This window comes from Pteronotus mesoamericanus, unplaced genomic scaffold, assembly GCF_021234165.1.
Source record: "Pteronotus mesoamericanus isolate MK-2021 breed Mesoamerican mustached bat unplaced genomic scaffold, CSHL_Meso_final scaffold_507, whole genome shotgun sequence".
Classification (NCBI taxonomy): domain Eukaryota; kingdom Metazoa; phylum Chordata; class Mammalia; order Chiroptera; family Mormoopidae; genus Pteronotus; species Pteronotus mesoamericanus.
In genome coordinates, this window is record NW_026555319.1 from 5063315 (window position 1) to 5083835 (window position 20521).

Sequence of the window (20521 nt, forward strand, 5' to 3'; positions counted from 1 at the left end):
CAGACAAGTGGTGTTTTCTGAGAGGGAAAAATATTCCCAGTGTTTTGAGGGAAGGAAGGGAGAAGCCAAAACTTCTCTGCTGCATCACTGCTTTCAGGAGGAGCATGGTACATATAGATCCCTGCCATCCTCCCCCTCCTAGGCATGCTCAAAGGGAAGGTAGCATGACAGAATGAACAGGTAATCACTGGACAAAGCCGCAAGAACGAGGTTTTAGAACTAGCTTTTGGCATTAGTAGCTGTGGGTCTTCAACAATGAAATTCTAGGCCTTGGTGCCCTAACCTGTAACTTCAGTGTGGATAACTACAATTCTGTGAGAAAGCTACCATCCTCTAATGCTAAACTACATTTTTTAAAAACTACATCCTTTAATCTATAAGAATCAATGAATCGGGGACAGAGGCGGGAAAAATCTTCACTGGTAAATATTCATGTCTGGGTAATCACTTCTTTCTCTCTTGTTTCAACTCCTCTTTTAAAGTCTGACTGATGGAAAAGGCCGAATACAGTACAGAATCATTATCTATCTCAGAAGAGGGAACACAGAACCATCCAAGCAATGGTGACGGCAACTGTAAAACTGCAGCTTGCCTCTAAGGTCACCCATCAACTTTGGGTCCTTATAGATAAAACTATAATGTATTTCCATGGCTACCGAAACTCTTTAGGCCTAACACATGGACAGGAAATCAGTTACCTATGGAGGCTTTAAAATTACCCAAGTAGTATATGCTCCAGGTGAAAAATCCAAACTGTGCAGAAAGGCACCCAATAAAGCTAACGTCTTCCGATCCCAGTGTGCATGACCACTGTCAGCAACTTCTTGGGAATAGCCTAACAGACAGTCTTTATGCATGTATAAGAATATAATCAGCTCTCTCTTTGAAAAATTTCAAATAGGGTCTTCTTGTTCTAAAACTTGCTTTTTCTTCCATTAAGTCCTGTATATCTTTCCATATCAGAATACTGTTCTTTTTAGTGGACATATAGTATTTCATTGAATGGAGGCAAAATAAATGTACTTAACCCACACCTTACCAATGGACAGTGAGGATGTAACCAATCTCACTGTCAGATATGGCTGCCAAAAAAAATCCTCATACATAATTACTTGAACGTCTTATGGATATGTTAGGGCAAAAATAAATTTTCAGAGGTAGAACTGCTAGGCCAAAGTGTATGAGTATTTTAAATTTTGATAGATATTGCCTGAATGCTCTCTAGAAAGCATCTATCAATATTCCTGCCTCACTATCATTAAAAAAAAAAAAAGAAGATAGTGCCTGCCTGGCCAGGTAGCTCAGTTGGTTAGTGTTATCTCAATTTGCCAAGGTTGAGGGTTTGATCCCCAGTCAGGGCACACACAAGATCAACCAGTAAAGGAATGGGTGGAGCAGCAAATCAATGTTTCTTTCTCTTTAAAATTAATTTAAAAAAAGGCGGGGGGGGGGGCTACTTCTCTATACCCTCCACACAGGTGATGTGCTACACAGGCCTGAGAATCTTCACATTAGGTTATGTATGATTCTTAAAGTTTGAAAATTAATAATGATATGTTGCCTACATCATATCTAAATAATGATGTTTCCTATGTATTTATGGCTGAATGACTTAAAGATAAAACACAGATTTGTTATAAAGACCTCTCTGTAATACTCAATGGAAGAGTCTTCATCCAATTTAAGTTTTGATAACACTCATTTTTAGCAAGAGACTTTGCTTTCTATCTCTGCAGTTTAGAAACTCCAGACTCCGTAAATTAGTAAAATTTACGGAGTCATAGAGTCTTCATTAAGCATTTGAATTTATAGATGATATGTCATGGGAAAAGTAAAAATATTTGCCAACAGAATTTTAGAAATAGATTTTTGTGGAGAATGATCTTAATTTAAGACCAAGAAATTTACATGTAAATTTCTAATGTTACCTAACTATATACCTTAATAATTAGTACTTCTTCCTCAGACAAGCCTAAAAGTTATACTTGGACCCCACCTAAAGTCCATGGACAATTAAGACACCACACTGCTTGCCTTGGGCTGCCTTATTGGGGCAGAGCACTCAAAGCAAAATATGCTGGCATTTCCAGTTTCCCATTAAACTTGCAAGTTGCTTATTATGACTTAAGTTAAAAACAGAAATAATTTGTAAGCATCCCAAAGAAACGTTTTTCTGTATTTACTGCCTTGGGGAGGGGTTGGGGAGAAATACAGATGACAATCTATATTTGCACAATAAAACTGCTGCTTTAAATATACTTGTAACAACAATAAACTTAAGTTAAAACCAAGTGATGGGATATCATACCACATCATGTGGCCACAGTCTGATACTATTCCAAAGATATTACTTACAACGTCATTTTCCAAAGCTTCTAGTTCCTCGTTGGTAGTGAGTTCACCTGCATCCCAGGGTTCCAAGTCCTTTTCTTTGTGTTCACCATTTACTTTAGCAGTGATAGCAGAGTCAGTAAAAGCATCTGCAAAGGATGTTTTTGGTTGAAAGATCGTACAACCAACAGGACAATGGACCACACTATACACACATAAATTAACAAAGATATATGCTAAAAAATAATTATGAAAAGGGAATTCCTAATACAGAATGAATAATACTCATTAACAATATGTGTAATGCTTCTAATACTATGGCCTTCAAAAAACTGGCATCATAGATAATTATTAATGAAGGTATGTATTCCCATATAATTTTAAGCCACATAAAATGTTTTCATGTATTTATAAGTCATTCAATTATATTAAGAATAATTATTCTGTTTTAGAAGTTATCCAGAAAATTTCTATCCATCCACCCAAAACAAGATCTCGTTTAATGAACCCAGTACTCAGAGCTACCCTCGGAGCTCCTGCAGCCAGATATAAGATTTTTTTAACTTTCTGAATGCATATCTATATGCAGGCATCAGTATCCTAGCATACTCTTGCCATTAGTAACCAAAGCTCTTCTAAATGACTCACCCCTTCACAGAAACCATTTTCCCCTACAGCCACCCTGTTACAAAGTTCAGGCCTGACAGTGTTACCTGTCCCCAGAAGGTTCAGGTGGCAGGCCTATCAATTCTTTTTCACTTGTGCCCTCTTCTCCTGTTCATGTTACGGAGGAGCACCAGAACTTGTGAGAGCAACGTGGCAGCAGTGTATTCACATGACAGGAAATACCTATCCATAGCTATCCAGCAAAGGGAATTTTCCCTGGCTGGGAGTTAGGACCCAGTTAAATAAAGGTCCACTCAGACAACGATAGCGTTAGAAAACGGATTGGAGATAAAGGCTTGCATTTAAATGGCTGGACTCATAGGGTATCCCCTATCACAGGGCTAAGCACTGACACTTCTGCTGCTCTGGTTCTGCTAGAGTGCACTGGCTCCCAGCCAGTGTGCCCTCACCCTTCCTGCAATCTGCCACCAAGGAAGAGGAGGAAGGAAACAATCAACAGCTCAAAAGAGTCAATTCCAGTGGGATTTGTGATTTGTACTGCTTCTGTAACTATCGCATCTGTAACTGCCATCTGCTCCCTAGTGGGCAAAGTGATGACAAAACAAGAAATTAGAGCCGGGAAATTTAGGGTTGGCAGTGCAAGTCTAACTAGCTCTTACCTCCTCTTACCCCAAACCAGGAGCATACCGGTGTGCGCACACACACCAGGTAATAACGCCAGGGTTGTGTCATTGGGCCTGGTTGCCAGCTCTACCTGCAGCACCCTCCCAGAGCTATTACTTGTAAGAGCTGAGAGCGCACAGGGAGGCACTCCCCAGAGCAGCACGCCTCGGCTGGGAGTGGGATGGAGTAGTCACCGGAAGATGACTGCATTTTGGAAAAGTTTTCTAAGAAGTTCTAACAGGCTGATGCTGTCTCCCTAATACCATCTTCAGTGAAAGCCTCTGATGGTCAAAAAAGCTGGCTTTATAAGACACTCACCTGAGCCAAGCCCTATTCTGTATCATCTTAAAGTTACACAAATTCTTGGTAAGAATTAATTTTGCATGTATATTTTCAAGAATGTGAAATGCTCTGAGAAAACACCAAGTAATTTACATTAGGATGCTAACATTCCCTACTTTAATTTTCACAAGACTAGGACAGAAAATTAGACTACAGGAAAATTTCAAACCAGTCATGTTATCTTCTGCAAGAAGCAACAGGATTATTAATTTATAGTTAAGACCCTGTTAATGTTTTAATCACACTAATTATTGAACAGCATATATTTAGATGGAAATCCAGCATTAAAAATAGCATTGTTTCTATTCACAAAATTAAAGCTCAAAGCGGCAAGAGACTTTTTTTAAAGAACCAAATAAATGGACTTTTTCTCACTGCAGGTGTGTGCATTTTATGTATGGCAAAATATTCAGGAAAGACCAGAGAGACTCAAGCTGACATGAAATTGAAAGATTGAAATTTACAGGAAAAGTTGCTTAAACTTTTATCATCCATATTATTCTAAACAAAACAGAAAGGCTCCCTCAGTGGGTGCCAAGGTTAAAAAGCAAACCTCACTGAACTAAGTTTTACTCTGCTGATCATCACAGCTGAGGTTGTAGTACAAGGCCATTTATTAAATAATCTGTTTCTTTCGATACTACATTTTTATCTTAAGTCTTCTGTTTATAATACCAAACTTGTAACTACTTACATGTTTTTACTTAGTATTATCGTTTTCTTTCAAGGCACAAATGGGGGAAGAGAAAATGCAGAAGTGTTTCACTTAGTAAGGAATGATACTCCTTTTAAAATTTCCCCCAAAGAAAGTATCTTTTTAAAGATGAGTAAAGAGTTTAGGGAATGATGTGCAGAAGTGGAGTCAGCACAAAATGAGGCTATAGTGTCAGGATGCCGGGGAACAACGCTGGTCATAAATACTTTATTTCAGATCAACACTGTGTCATTGGTTAGAAGGAGGCAAGACCTGACTATTCCATCCTGTACTGTTACCAATATCTACTACTGTAAATTCTAAAAATGCTGTTTTATTAAGAGCCATGATTGAGTTTTTGAAAAACATTGTTGCTATTACATAGTACAATGTTGTATCCAGAATTTCTGCAAAGTTCAGGAAATCTACTGGCTGTAACCAAACTGCAATTGTGGGAATCTGCATGTTGATTTTTCTAGTGCCATAAGTCAGAGTGTATTAACTTCCCATTATCCTCTATGGTAAGAAACAAAAGCATTATAAAGGCAAGATGCAAGAATACAAAGTGACTGTTAGAAAAATGTTACCTGTTTCTGAAGGTACTACAGGTACAGAAAGAAAAAAAAGAAAAACAATGAAAATTATCAGATGAAATAAGATATAAATTCATCACGTGCGTCATTCCCTGCTTTATAAACACTTAACTTACAAAAATCTCTAAATTAGAAGGAAAAAAGGTACAAGATTAACCAACCTCCCCCACCCTGCTATTCCACCCCACAGCACATGGGCTCTCCAAACCTCCCCTTCACACTGATTCTGGTCAGGAACCCAGTCATTTTGGGCCAATGGTGCCACCTGGTGGCGATCAGAAAGAAGTGTCTCAATCAATATGTCTCCTCCACTCTGGCAGGATTATCCCTAAACCCCAAACCCAGGAAACAGACAGGTGCTCTCCTCCTCAAGTTTCTCTCTTTTGCTTCTCAGTCAATTATGACCCTGAAAAAGCAGAACTTTCTGAGAATATTTTAAAGAGCCAGAATAGTAGTGAAATTAAGTCAAATGCTAATAACATACTGTAAAATATAAATTAAATTTATTAAAACCACAAAATGACATAAAACTATTTGAAGTTTAAATGTCATTATCAGACTTAACATCAGAAACCCTCAAATATACTTCCAGAAAAGTCTTTACCAAAATCCTCAAACTATCCATTTCCTCTCTCAATTAAATTTGCTTTTTCTCAAACACTGAAATTTTATTTTTTAAAAAAGATTGTATTTATTTATTTTTAGAGAGAAGGGAAGGAAGGGAGAGAGAGAGGGAGAAAAACATCTATGTGCAAGAGACACATCGATCAATTGGTTGCCTTTTGCACCACCCCCCAACCAGGGACCAGGCCCACAACCCAAGCATGTGCCCTGACAAGGGATCGAACCAATGACCTTTGGGTTTGCAGGCCGGCACTCAGTCCACTGAGCCACACTGGCGCGGGCTGAAATTTTAGATAAGTAAAAAAATGTTACTTCAATAATATTGTTCTGTTTTGACCAATTATTAATACTGTGACTTTTTTCAATGACTTTAAAAAATATTTATCATGTACTATCAGTTAGTTATACAAGGACCAATCTCTACACAATAGAATCTGTTATAGTCGGTGCCGATGTCACAACTGATGAGTATTTATTGGGTATCACTGAGTTTGGATGAGCTGGGGAGTCATATCTAAGATACAACAATCCCTGCTTATTCCTGCAGGAGTTCCTAGGTACAGAAGAGCAGTTACGGACGTAAAGCACATCCTTTAGGATCAAATGTGAAAAGTGTTAAAGTTTAAGAACAGAGTTCTAAGGAACAAAAGGATATGGCTTTAATAGCAACAGTGATCAGGACTTCAAACAGACAAGCAAGTCCTGGCCAGATAGCTCAGTTGCTGAGCACATCCTCCCAATACCCCAAGGTTGTGGGTTCAATCACTGATCAGGGCACACACAAGAATCAACCAACGAATATATAAATGGGTGGAACAACAAACTGATGTCTCTCTGTCTCTCTCCTCCCCTTCCTCTCTAAAATCTGTAATTAAAAGTAAAATTAAAAAAAAAAAAACCCACAAGCAATAATTAAGTAGGGGCAAGTAAAGGGGCTGTAACATAGACTAGAATAACATTGAAAATAAAATTTCTCCAAATGGACCTGGCTGGTGTGGCTCAGTGAACTGAGTGCCGAATTGCGAACCAAAGGGTCGCCAGTCTGATTCCCAGTCAGGGCACATGCCTGGGTTGTAGGCCAGATCCCCGGTAGGGAGTGCCCAAGAGGCAACCACACACTGATGTTTCTCTGCCTCTTTTTCTCCCCCTCTTCCCCTCTCTAAAAGTTTAAAAAAAAAAAAAAAAAAAAAAACTCCAAACATACACAAATCCATAGGTAAGATTACCTTTGTATTTTATATTCATCTGTTTTTATCAATTTTCACACTATAAGTATATACCAAACCCCGTATTTCATTATATAGATAATATGAAAGAATATAGTATTAAAGAATAGCATGAAGAAAAAAGGTGGAGAAAATGAACACAGTGTGAGGGTCCAGGGTGTGTGGGTAGGAACTACAGGACCAAGGGGACAAGTAGAGGCAATGCACTCAGGCAGGAGGGAAAAACAGGTAAGGGAGCTTAAGGATTTAACTGTGTAAAATACGCAGGAAATCATTTATAATGAAATGCAGTTATCAAAATCTCAAAGACAAAATCTGTGCCGTAATAATATATGCTTCTTTATTAATGCAGTAAACAAGATCTCACTGCAAATCTAACTACTGTAATTTTAAAGAGGAAATGAGCATAAGTATTATTTCGAGATAGTCACATCCATACAAGTGATGTAAAATTAACTGAATTCTATAGGTGCTGAAGGTGTAGACACAGTAAACACTAGGTTTGTTGCCCACATTAATAATGGAGAAAAATGCTAAATTTCAAGTAAAGGTTAATAAAAATAAAAATGTAGTATTTTCTGTTGCCCATCCAAGTTCACTCATGCCCTGAATCCACTTCACAAACCACTTGGGAGCCCATGGATCCAGAAGGACTGTGCCTCTATGTTCTCCAAAGCAGGGAGAGAGAGCATTTTGCTGCGGGTGAAGGCAGTGGAGTAGATAGAGTGTGAGACTAAAGAAGTGGTCATTAAGGCTGCAGAAACAGGCAAAAAAAGGTCTCCTGAGCTCTCCTGAGGCTACAGCATGAGCCAGGAACTCTGTATTTCTAACCAACCAGCACCACAATGGCTTTTCCGCAGCCACACCCAGCAGGCTATCTATAGGAGCAGACAGAGAGGAGTTTAAAAATGGAAGGCCAGAGGAAGATCAAACAGATGACCCCATTTCTTTCTTTAAAGAAACACAAGGCTTGGGAAGGGTCCAAGAGCCCCGTGAGAGGCAGAGAAGGAAGGGAATAGAAGAGTGAAGGTGAGGCTGGCTATGGTCAGAGCAGATCTTGGAGGGCATTCTGGGAGAGCAGCAGTTACAAGTGACGACAAGTCAGGAAAGCAGGCTGCTAACACGGGGTAGAGATGAAAAGCACGTAACAGAACTCAGAGGCTAGGTTTCTATAGGAATAGTGTTCTGTTCCAAATAACCAACTTGAAAATAAATTTTTGTAACATCTCCCTTTCGCAGACTAACATTTTGAAAGTATCAGGGTCCTAGCCATGAAACTATAGGAAACCTGAAATACCAAGAAGTTATAGTTACACTACAAAATACACCAGACAAGCACTTGTCTATTTAAAAATGCAGGAGTGGATACTGTTCATTTTCAATGACCACAACTATTTTCTAATTGTAATTTTGGGCCTATCAAGCAAAACTATTTCATACTTAAAATGTTAGAAGTGGTTTGATATATCATGGAGATGATGGTTGTACAACAATAAAATTCAAGTCTTTGAAGTAAGATCCATGAAAGTCAGTCCTAAAGTTTTTCCTTCAAATAAAATTTTCTTAGGCAAGAATAAATCAGGGAGAGCTAGTATAAAGTAATAAAAACATAACATAGGTCACCCTGAATTCACACATGGTGGAAGGGGACAGGAAACCAGGATCTATCTCTGCAGCACATGTAACCTCCAAACAGGCCACAGAGCCTTCCCTGCTTATCATCTCTTCCTGACCTAGCAGCTGAAAATTCTTCAATAAAATAAAAGCCAGTAGTGGCAGAACTGTGACTTCCCAGGAGATGGAGATGTTACCATTAAGGAGAACACACTGGTAAGCGGTCATGTGACCTAACAACATGGTCAATAAGACATAACAACATAAGGCAGGACAGCCCAATACAACAAAATTAAGAAAAAAGCGCCAACCACCTGCATTCTCACATTATATACAAAATTATAAAATAATTTGTTTCTTAATAGAAAAAGATGTCATTTCTCCAAACAGAGAAGAACCAGCTACTTAATCATATCTTTGCCTCTCGGGTACTTGAATAAGGAAAATGAGCTTTGTGACCTGTAAGTAGAAAAGGGACTGTTTTTACCCTAATTAGCACAAAAAGTAAATGTACCAGGTCTGTACAGCAGGTATCCAGCCACATAATATAAAAAAAGAGACATTTATTGAAGAAGACAGAAGATACAGGAAACACTGCACATAAGACAGTAACACCTCAGTCTCTTTCAACGGAGGCGCCTTGGGATCTCACACAGTTCTCCCAACTGCCATCAGCTACCCCAACATATTTTCCTGAATTTCATCAACGGTCTGAAATCTCTTCCCTCTCAAAGATGATTTTAGTTTTGGGAAAAGCCAGAAGTCACAGGGTACCAAATCTCGGCTGTCGGAGGGCTGAGTCACATGAGTGATTTGATGTTTCGCCAAAAACGTCTGCATGAGACGTGATGCATTAGCAGGTGTGTTGTTGTGATGAAGCTGCCAATCATCAGTTGTCCACAGCTGCAGCCTTCTGAATCATCTGAACAGTTTCCACGGACGAATGTTCAAGCTTAACACAAAATCTGATGCAGATTCATTGCTCTACTTGTTCAGTTATTTTTAATGCAGCGGCTACACAGGACACATCCTCGCTCAAGGGCATCTACTGCCCCTACTGACTAATACAGTGAAGTCCATGCACATTCCAGTCCACTCTCCTTGGCTGCCAAGTTACATCAATGTCACGCAAACTGTTCTTGTTACATTAATAATGGCTGGACTTTTTCTGGACAGACCTCGTATCTCTAAAGTATGGTAACCTTTACTCTTACGATTTCAAACTGAATGGAAATAAAGCTGATTTCTCACTGTTCTTCACTCATTAGGTATGTACATATAAATTCAAGTATGTGTGCATTTCTAACACACGACAGCTAAGGGAAGTTAAGTATTTTACAAGACTTTCAAATAGCCTGTATACATGCTTTAATACTTAACTCCTTTATCTACGCTCTTGACTCCTCTCACTTGTATAAGAATCATTTGGGGGCTTCTTGTCTTTCTTTTTCTTTTAAAGATTTCATTTAATTTTATTAATTTATTTTAGAGAGGGAGGGAGGGAGAAAGAGAGGGAGAGAAACATCAATGTGTTGCCTCTCACCACATCCCGACCAGGGACCAGGCTGCATCCCAGGCATGTGCCATGCCCGGTAATCTATCTGGCGACCTTTAGCTTTGCAGTATGATGCCCAACCAACTGAGCCACAAGGGTCAGGATGGGGGCTTATTTTCAAAGTTAACACTTGGGATTTTGTTTCCTATATTTTAAAAGTATATTAAAAGGCCTACCAGAAGTAACCTTCCGTTAGAAAAACAGACTCTGGATATGTCATACTGTAGAAAGCTGTTTTTAGATTTGGCTAGAAATGATTGCTTTTTTGAGTTTCCTGTAAATGAGTGGTAATTATAATTCTAATCATCTATGGCAATATGTCTATGTAAAAAAAGAAAAAACACTAGTTTTTCCCTGGTTTGGTATAGTGAGTGTAAAACTATATAAAATTTTTAAAATATCAGTTGAAAGACTAGATACACATTGAGCACCTCCAATGTGTAAGACATTAATTCTAGACCCCATGGGGAGTACACATCCCTAGTTTTAGAAACAGGATTTCTAAACTCCAGGACATTGTAATGTGTGGACAGAGACAAAAACACACTGGCAGAAAGATACTGCACACTGCTTTGTAAAGCTAAATGTTCAGGATGAGGGAGACAACTGGTTCTCCGACTGTGCTGCAAGGAACCCTATGGTTTCTTAAGGAGACCTCAAGCAGAGAGGGAAAGCTGAACAAGTAAGGTTATAGGAAGGACACCTCCCATTCCTCTCCTCCACCGACTGCTGTGTTGTAGCTGGGATTCAGCATGAGATTGCACTGGGGGCAGAGAGAAAGAATTATTCTGTTTTAAAAATAAAATGCAGTAAAGGTTGTTAGCCACTGGTATAGGCAATAATGAAAGATTAGGTTGGGAAAAAAAAAGAAGTTCCATTGGGAAGGGCCCTGAATGCCAGGTATTTAGCCAAACTATTCTGTAAGCAGTACAGGCCACTGTAGATTTTGAGATGATACAATAAAAGCAATGCTTAAGAATTTCTTTGTGATAATGTCCAAGGTTCACTGGAAGTGACAGAATCTGGAGGAAAAATTAATTAGGAAATTACAGTGATGTTTGGACACAAACTATCAATGGGAACAGAGAGGAAGACAAGAATGTGAATGTAACATTACTAAGGAAAAGTTCATAGAGCAAAGTGAAGAGGAAGAAAACCACAACTTCCTTTCCAAACTTAAACAGAAAGAATCCTTGCATCTTATTTTGCTATAAGCAGCTGAAGAAAAATAACAGTTGAAAAAGAAGCGAATCTTTTTTGGAAGTATACTATCTTGAGCTAAAACAATAAATCTAGCTAAGTGTGGATTCTAAAAATCTATAATAGGTATTTTATATGTCCAGTCATAGAATAAATTACCATTCTACTTTATCATTTGATTCAAAGGAAATAAATGATAAGGAAAGATTTTTTGCTTTTTATGTCCAGAAGGTGTTTCATAAAATATTAACTTTGAAACTACAAAGAAACAATAAAAATAAGACCCCTCAAAATAATAATCATGAAACTGTTTACTTATAACAGAGAAGGAATCTTCTAAGGCAGATGTGCATAATGGCACTGAGTATAGAGGAAAACTAATCAATCAGCAACCGGCAGCAGAGCAGACGTGCTCCAAGTGTGTTCTCACTTTGAGAGGCTGAAAGATCACGATGCCTATCCCAGTAAGAGTCAAAAGAAACCTTTCTATTAGTTGGGTATAAAGACCGTAAAACAATATTGCTCCAATCTGAAGATGAAATGAAGAAAAATTTTCATTTATAATAGCATCGAGTGTAAAACTTCTACCCTCAAACTACAAAACATTTTTTTAAGAAACTGAAAATGACCTAAATGTAAATGAGAAGATATGCGTACAATGTTCTTGGACTAGAAGATTTAACATTGTTAAGATGCTAGTAATCCCCAAATTGATCTACAGAGTCAATGAAATCCCAAATGTCATTTTGCATAAATTGGCAAGATGACCCTAAAATTCACATGAAAATACAAGGGACCCAGAATAGCCAAAACAATCTTGGAAAAGAACACACTTTAAGGACTAACACATCTTGAATTCAAAACTTACTACGCAGGTACAGTAATCTGGACAGTGTAATGAAAATAGACATATAGATCTAAGAACTAGAATTTTGAGTCCAGAAATAAATCCTTACACATATATAGTCAGCTGATTTTTAACAAAGGGGCCAAGACAATTTAATGGGGGGAAAAGTCTTTTCAACAGGTTGCTCTTGGACAACTAGATATCCATATGTAAAACAATGAAGTTGGATCCCTACCTCACATTTTATACAAAAAATTAAGTCAAAATAGATCATACATCTAAATATAAGAGCTAAAACTATAAAAATCTTAAAAGAAAACAGAGGAATAAATCTTAGTCAACCTTCTTAAACATGACATGAAAAGCACAAACAACAAAAAAGAGCATTGATAAATAGGACTTCATCCAAATTTAAAAACTTTTGCGGTAAAAGGATACCATCAAAAAAGTAAAAAGCCAAAATAGAAGACAATAGTCGCAAACTGTATGTCTGTAAGGGAAGGACTGGTATCCAAAATATATTAGAAACTCTTCCAACTCAGTCATAAAAAGACAAATAACCTGCCTTGGCTGGTATGGCTCTGTGGGCCAACCTGTGAACCAAGAGGTTGAGGTTCGATTCCCAGTCAGGGCATGAGCTGGGTTGTGGGACAGGTTCCTGGTTGGGGCCACGTGAGAGGCAGCCACTCCATGTTTCTCTACCTTTTTCTCCCTCCCTTCCTCACTCGCTAAAAGATAAATAAAATCATTCAAAAAATTTTAAAAAGACAAATAACCCAATTTAAAATATGGACAACAGATTTGAAGACATTTCTCCAAAGGAGATATACAAATCTCCAATTAGCACATAAAAAGATGCACATCATTAATCACTAGGAAATGTAAATCAAAACTACAATGATACCAAGTCATACCTATCTACTAAGGTGGCTATAGTCAAAAAGATAAACAAAAACAAATGCTGGTGAGGACATGGAAAAAATGAAACCTTCACACACTGCTGGTAGGACTGTAAAATGATACAGCCACTTTGGAAAACAGCCCAGCAATTCCCTCAAAAGGTTAAACATAGATTACCACATGACCGCAGTAATTCTACTCCTAGTTATATGCCCAACAGAATTGAAAACCTAATGTGCACACAAAAATTCGCACATGAATGTTCACAGCTGCATTATTCATGATAATCGAAAAAGTATAAACAACCCATATGCTTTATCGACTGGTATGTGGATAAAGAAAATGTAATATACCCATACGAGGGAATATTCTTTGGCAATTAAGAGGAAAGTGGTACTGATGCTTGCTACAACGTGGAAAAATCTTAAACACATTATCTATTAAGTGAAACAAGCTTGTCACAGAAGGTCATACTGGATGATTCCATTAATATGCAATGTCTGGAACAGGGAAATTTATGGAGACGGCAAGACTAGTAGTTGCCCAGGAAGAAAGTGGAGAGTGACCGCCGAAGGGTGCGGGGCTTCTTTTAAGGGTGATGAAGGTGTTCTGCAGTTGACTGGTGAGCCCTGGCTGGGTGGCTCAGTTGGCTGGAGCACTGCCCCACGCACAGGAAGGCGGCCAGTTCGATTCCCAAGCAGGGCGCATACCCAGGTTGTGAGTGCCCCAGTTGGGGTGCCTAGAGGAGGCAATTGATTAGCATGTCTCTGTCTCTCTATAAATTCAATAAAAAAAAAATCCTCTGGTGAGGATTACAAAAATAATAAAAAAAATAAAATTGATTGTTAATAGCTGCACAATGTTGGGACTACACTAAAAATTTTTTAATTATTTTGGTAACATGCACAATTCTGTGAATATTCTAAAAAAATTAAATTGTACAATTTAAATCGATGAATTGTAATGCATGTGAATTATATCTCAATAAAACTTTTTAAAAAATCCAATATTGCTCTCAATAGTCCAGGGTAATAAGGACTAGGTGACAGTGGCCCCAAATACAAGAAAATTTACTGTACTGAAAGGCAATTCAAAAGCTGCTGGTATTTCAGGGCTTGAACTCTTTTCCTACTACAATGCTATCCTGTGACTCAGCAATGAGGAACAAATGTCAGTATTACAAAACTAAAATCCTTTACTTCTTTGCAAAACTATGTGGCTTAAAAGGGCAAAATAATACATTTTCTGGGAAACTTCAGACTAGACAGGATCTTATGTTTCTTACCTTGATCTTATCAGAGGCATGTAGTTCAAGAGACTGACATATGAACAGTATCATTCTGATTTTCAAGTTTTGGGGCTTGATGCCTAGTATACTTTCTGATGATTCAAAATAATACAAACATCAGTAGGAAGAAGTTTAAAGTGGGGAACAAACTCATTTTTTTCCTAACTTTAACTGAACTGGCACTCATTTTGAAACGGTCACAACACAGGCCGACTGCTTCCATCTGTCAGGCACACTGCTGTGCATCCAAATCAATGCACATGTATTTGACAGAAAATAATGTATCAAACCAGTGACCCTAAACCTACATAATCATCTGCTTTATAGTAACCTAAAATGGAGCTACCTAAATCATGTCTTTGCACATTGTCCTGTTTAAAGCTAGTAAGAAAAATACAGGGTTTCTTAGAGTGCTTATTGGTCTCAGAAACTGAATCACACTGATAACTTAGAGCTTTAGTAATTTCTCCTCTTTTTAAATAATAACCAAATGGTAAAATTAAAAAAAGGTCAAGGCTACAAAGCCTCAAATTCCTAAATTCCTGTAAGAGAAAAATTACATAAATCATTTTTTGTGTGTGAGTATCAGTAACTTTGGGGATCTGACAACATTTATTTATACTGGAAATAAAAGGCTGCACTGCTTATGAGCTACCTTGGAAAGGCTCAAAAGGGATATCCTCCACTCAAAAGCACAGCAACACACATTCTGCAAAGCCTACACAATTTCAAAATGCAGCCCTTAAAAATTTGTGGGAAGGTCTTCTCTTCCTGGTAGCTACCCACAACTCGCAGGAAAATGCCATTATTCTGTTCTCTAAGCAGCAGTTACATTTGACTGGGATCTGCGTAAAACATTCCTGAGCCCTGTAACTCAAAATAAATACATCACTCGAGAAACAAATGAGCGCGCCTCGGCGAGAACACCGGGCAGAAGCTACCTCAGGGGCTGGGGCAGGCAGAGCCCTAAAGGCTGTCAGCCTCCAAGGGGGACATACAGCGGAGGGAAAGCGGAAGTAATGAGCTGTAAGAAATACAGTAAACCACCTGAGTGAGTTCTTTCCTGAGCAGCAAGCAGCTCCAAGGAAAAGGACAGTCTGTCAAGTCTTTAGTTTGTCCAAACATCACCTACTTTGTTTTAAAAAATTAATTAGAAATTAAAAAACAATCAAAACAAACCACCCAAGTCATTTTGTTTTCTTTTGATCTGACTTAAGTACACTTTTGACCAAAGTCTGGAAAGAATCAACTTACACGAAAAAGCAAACCCAAAAATAAAAATACTATTCTTGTTAAAAATATTTAGTTTGCAATTTAATTTGTGTCTCTGTCCCTCTTACAGAGACCAACAGAACAGCCTAGAATATGACTAGAAAACAGACATCTCAATCAATGCACCATTCAGAAAGAGCACAGGGTAGCGGGCTTCACAAGTGACCACACAAATACTTTTGATGCTACATTATGTGATCAAAAGTTTGAGTATATGCTTAGAGCCTGTAGTTCTATTTAGGCAGCACCAGTTTGCTCCAGAATGCATCAATAATAATAATAATAGAAAAAACACCTCATATTTCTCCTATATAAAATGAATAATTAAATTTTATAGTACTATAATAAAGGACATAACAAAAATATCCCTGAGAGAAAAGTATGTCCTACTTAAAAAATAATAGTTCTTATTTTCCCTACTAAAAAAAAATTACATATGTGAGAAGTACAAATTGGATTCTCTGGTTAAAACTTTAAGCAAAGTATTTTTTAAATAAAAGATTTCATCTTAGTTTTTCTAAACCTTCTAGAGACATAAAAGGCATTGTAATTAGTAATTTAACATTTGAAAAGCAATCAAAAGTTAAAGAATGAGAGTGAAAGGAAAAAGGAAAAAGTAATTTTACAGAAAATTTAGGGCCAAAAAAAAAGTAAATTCAGAAATATTCAGGAATCAAAAAATGAAATTTAGGAATTGAACTGCCAGTACTATCAGCCAACACAGTAGTCTTTTTACAAAAACTTACTCTCAAATCTATAGCCGAAGTGTTCAAGAATAGGTAAAGAAAATGTAAATGAAATGAATTCCAATTCTTACAGCTATATGTATGCCTGCCTTTCTGTTTCCTTGGTAAATACATAAAGCAGTTCATAGATTCGGGCTGTTCTTTTTAATATAAATTAGAAGAGCAAGTGTTCAAATGCACATACTCACTTAAAACTTTTTGCCAGGGCTATCTGGGTAAAAAAGCAATCAGTTTTATATTTAGTTGGATGGAATAGAAATTAAAATGGAGACAATTTATTCACGTTCTTTCACTGCCCTGCTTCATTACTAGTTTTAATATATTTGCTATTCGTAAGTCTCCAGTGAGACACTGTAGAGCAAGAGAAAATAAATCTAAAACCAGACAGAAACTGAGTATACTAGCATTACACAATCCTACCAAGTAAACTGTCTTCCTGAAAATGTCCTGGATTCATTTTGAATTAACTATTAGAGAGTCTGACAACATGCAGTGTTAAGTCGTTTTCTGAGTCCTTCACTATCACAAGTATTAATCTTTCTCACTTTTGCCATTCAGCAAGCTGAGAGAGGAAAGAAATCACATTCCATGGCTTTGAAATTATATTTCTTTGATTACTAGTGAGGTAGACTATCTTTCCATATGTTCACTAGACATTTGTAAAAATTATTTTATTCTATTTTTCTCAGTTTGGAGCATGTCTTCTAAAATTCATGGTACTTTGCACAAATAAAAGTCTTTAATTTTTTTATAATCAAATATTTCAATATTGTATGACGTTTTGCTTTGATGGCATGCTTATAAAGTCCTTCCCCATCTCTAAATGATATAAATTCATAGATTTGTTCTAGAATTTCTACATAGTTTTTTTTAACATTTTCCTCTCTAACCATTTAGGTTTCACTTTGGTGACTGGTGTGAAGCATGAATCTAATTCCCCCCTGAAATGCCTCAATACCATTTACTGAAAAATCCACCTTTACTCCATATTTAAATATTATCTTTATCACATATTAATAAAATACCTATATAAATTGTCTTTTTTGGATTCTCCATTTTTTACCACTATGATAACTACGTTTTTTTGTTTGTTTTTATCCTCACCCAAGGACTTTTCATTCCTTTTAGAGCAAGAGGAAGGGAGAGAAACATCAGTGGGAGAGAGAAATATCTGTTGGTTGTCTCCCGTATGTGGCCGGACAGAGGATCAAATCCACGACCTGTGTATGTGCCCAGACCTAGAACTGAACCCACGACTGAGCCACACGAGCCAGGGCAATAACTGTTTTAATTCTAATACATTTTACTATATGGTTTTACTGTATGATGGAAAATAATTTCCAAAATTCTTCTGTTAATACATATTATACCTTATAAACTTCAGAATCATTTTGCCAATTTCTACAACACAGAGGTATTATCTTTAGAGATTACTCGGAGGAGAACAGACAATTTTACAGTGTTAAATATTTCCAGTCAAAGTATGGAACATTTTTCTACTTAGTCAAATCTTTTAGGTCCTTCTGCAGTGTTTTTACAGTCATCAGCTTACCTACTACATGTACACGATGTTTCTTTTTACACACTTTAAGTCCCGTCCCTATTGTGAATGTTTTTATTTAATACTGTCTAGCTGATTAATGCTATTAAATAAAAGAGAAATCATTAGTTTCCAAAGATATCTTGAATCAGATCACTTCACTCTTATCAGTATTAAACAATATTTTAGTTTTGTCTAAATAAAACTCTATGCTGTAGGTTTTTTAAATTTTTATCTCCTTTTGTCTTTAATAAATAAAGCATTATTGCTTTGACCTTAGCATACAAATAGATACAGCAGAGAAGTTCTATATCCTATAAAAATGTATAAAGAAAAATTTAAATAGAGCCCTTATTTTAATAAATATGCAACATCCTACTGTGTATCTCAAATTACTCCATTTAGCTTTCCCTCACCGGTTCCACCATACCTTCCCCCGGCCCACACACACTTCAACGATCTCTGTGCCACCTACACAGTGATCTCCGTAAATGCTAGTCTACTTGCCCCCAGTATGGACACACACCTTTTGCTAGCCCACAACACAGCTGAGGCGGTAAATTTTGTAATGACTCAATTTTAACAAAAGAGTATCAGAATATGGAGTTACTTAGAGCTGGCTCGCTAGAAAAGCTGCTCCCCAAAGTCCACAAGCCCAAGTTCATCCTCCTTATAAGGCTTTCCTGCCCAGCTACCTGGACAGCCCCCAGCCATCAGACCACCTGCCTATCCATTACCCCAGCTGCCTACCTACCACAAGGCCTCTCCTCCCTCTTGCCCAGAGGGCAGGCTGCTGATCCTGATCAACCAGCTTTAAAGCTGACGGTCCAACTTTAGCACTTCCTGCCCATCTATAAAGCCTATGTTCAATTTAGCACTTCCTGCCCATCTATAAAGCCTACAGCACTCCTAGCTCCAAGAATGTGCCTACTCAGCTGCAAGGTTGGGGCCTGCCCAACCTGCTAGAGCACCAACCAGAAATGAATTTGAAACACGTTTAAATTTCTCAGGATCCAAGGCTTCCCAGGCCATATCCTGCACTGGGATCTGCCTCTTCCTAGGATGACGACCATGGCACTCCTACTGTCATGCCTTTCAGAAGAGATCCCTCTGTTACTCAGAGGGCTTCGTCCAATCAGACCTACAGGGCACAGGAGGACACAGTAGTGCAATATAAGAATAAAATAATCTGTACGATATCCCGATTACAACCTGTCTCTGGGCTCCATTTGGAAAACACTGCCACCAATTTCAACATCCCATTTTTCTTCATTTCTTTCCCATGGCTTGGTATCTCGAAGTCTAAAAATGCCTAGAGCAGAGCTTCTTGACATGGAGTATATGAACTCCCTAGGGAACTGTGAATACCATGAAATTAAACGTAGACATCTGTGTGTGTGTTTTTTCGAGGGTTAAGGTATACAAATTTCACTAAGTTCTCAAAAGGGACCCAAAACAGATTAAGTCTTGAATTTCTCTTTACTGTCCATAGTGACAAACACAGCAATGAACATATTCTACAGCTCAGTAATATCTGTTGGTGGGCTATTTACATAAGACCACTTATAGCTTCCTCTTTACATAAAGGCTCTAATTTCATTCATTCAAATGCATTTATATTATACCTGTACTATGTGCCAAAACACTGTATTAGCCTCCAAGGATTAAAAAAAAAAAATACAGTAGCGACATACAAGGAGCTCAAAGTATAAAAATGAGAAAGACAGAAACATCTAATTATAATACAACATGTTATAAGTAAGTGATATGGCTATTATGGGGAGGGGGATTATATATGCTAGTTGATACTATGAGCGTATATACGCAACTGATACGTGGTAAGCAGAGGGCAAAGAAGAACACTGCAAACACATACACATTAAAGGCAGTGTGATGGAAATGAAGCCCAAAAATAAACTATTAAAGGAATAATTAATAAGACACATGAGAAGAGCAGCTTCTGAAGGGGGGAAATCAGCAGTGTCAAATGCAACAAAGACTGAGAAAGAGTACAAAAAAAACAAGCAACTAGAGATTAATGGTAGTCTCGGAAGTTTCCAAATTGGGAATATAGAAGGCAGATTAGAATGTTATGAGAAGTCAGTAAAAAATAAGAGTTAAGAAGTTTGGATAAGAAAGAAAGAAAGGCAGTGTAGCCACTAGAAGAATTCAAGGTTAAAAGGAATCCTTTTAGGACGAGAGGGATTTGAATAGGTTTTCAGGCTAAAGGGAAGGAGTAAGTGGAAAAGAAAAGGTTAAGAGTTCAGAAACAGAGAGGTGATATAAAAGAGCAAGAACCCAGGAAGGGCAAAATGGACAGAATCAAGGGCATGACTGGAGAAGCTGAGATTTAACAGGAAGTGAGACATTCCCTAAAAACCAAAGGAAAAAGAACAATGATGACAAGGGGAAGATAAATTTGTAGATGGCGGAGGGAGCAGACAATTGGTAGATGGAGA

At 37.6% G+C, this 20521-nt stretch overlaps 1 protein-coding gene across 5 annotated transcripts in view; it reads right to left on the minus strand.

Moving 5' to 3' along the window:
• ATXN2 (ataxin 2) overlaps positions 1 to 20521 on the minus strand; it is a 94405-nt gene that overhangs the window by 43428 nt on the left and 30456 nt on the right. For all 5 annotated transcript variants that reach the window (XM_054594300.1, XM_054594299.1, XM_054594303.1 and 2 more), the window contains exon 6: positions 2356 to 2480. In XM_054594300.1, the coding sequence (XP_054450275.1) occupies positions 2356 to 2480 (125 nt within the window). The remainder of the gene's footprint in view (positions 1 to 2355; positions 2481 to 20521) is intronic.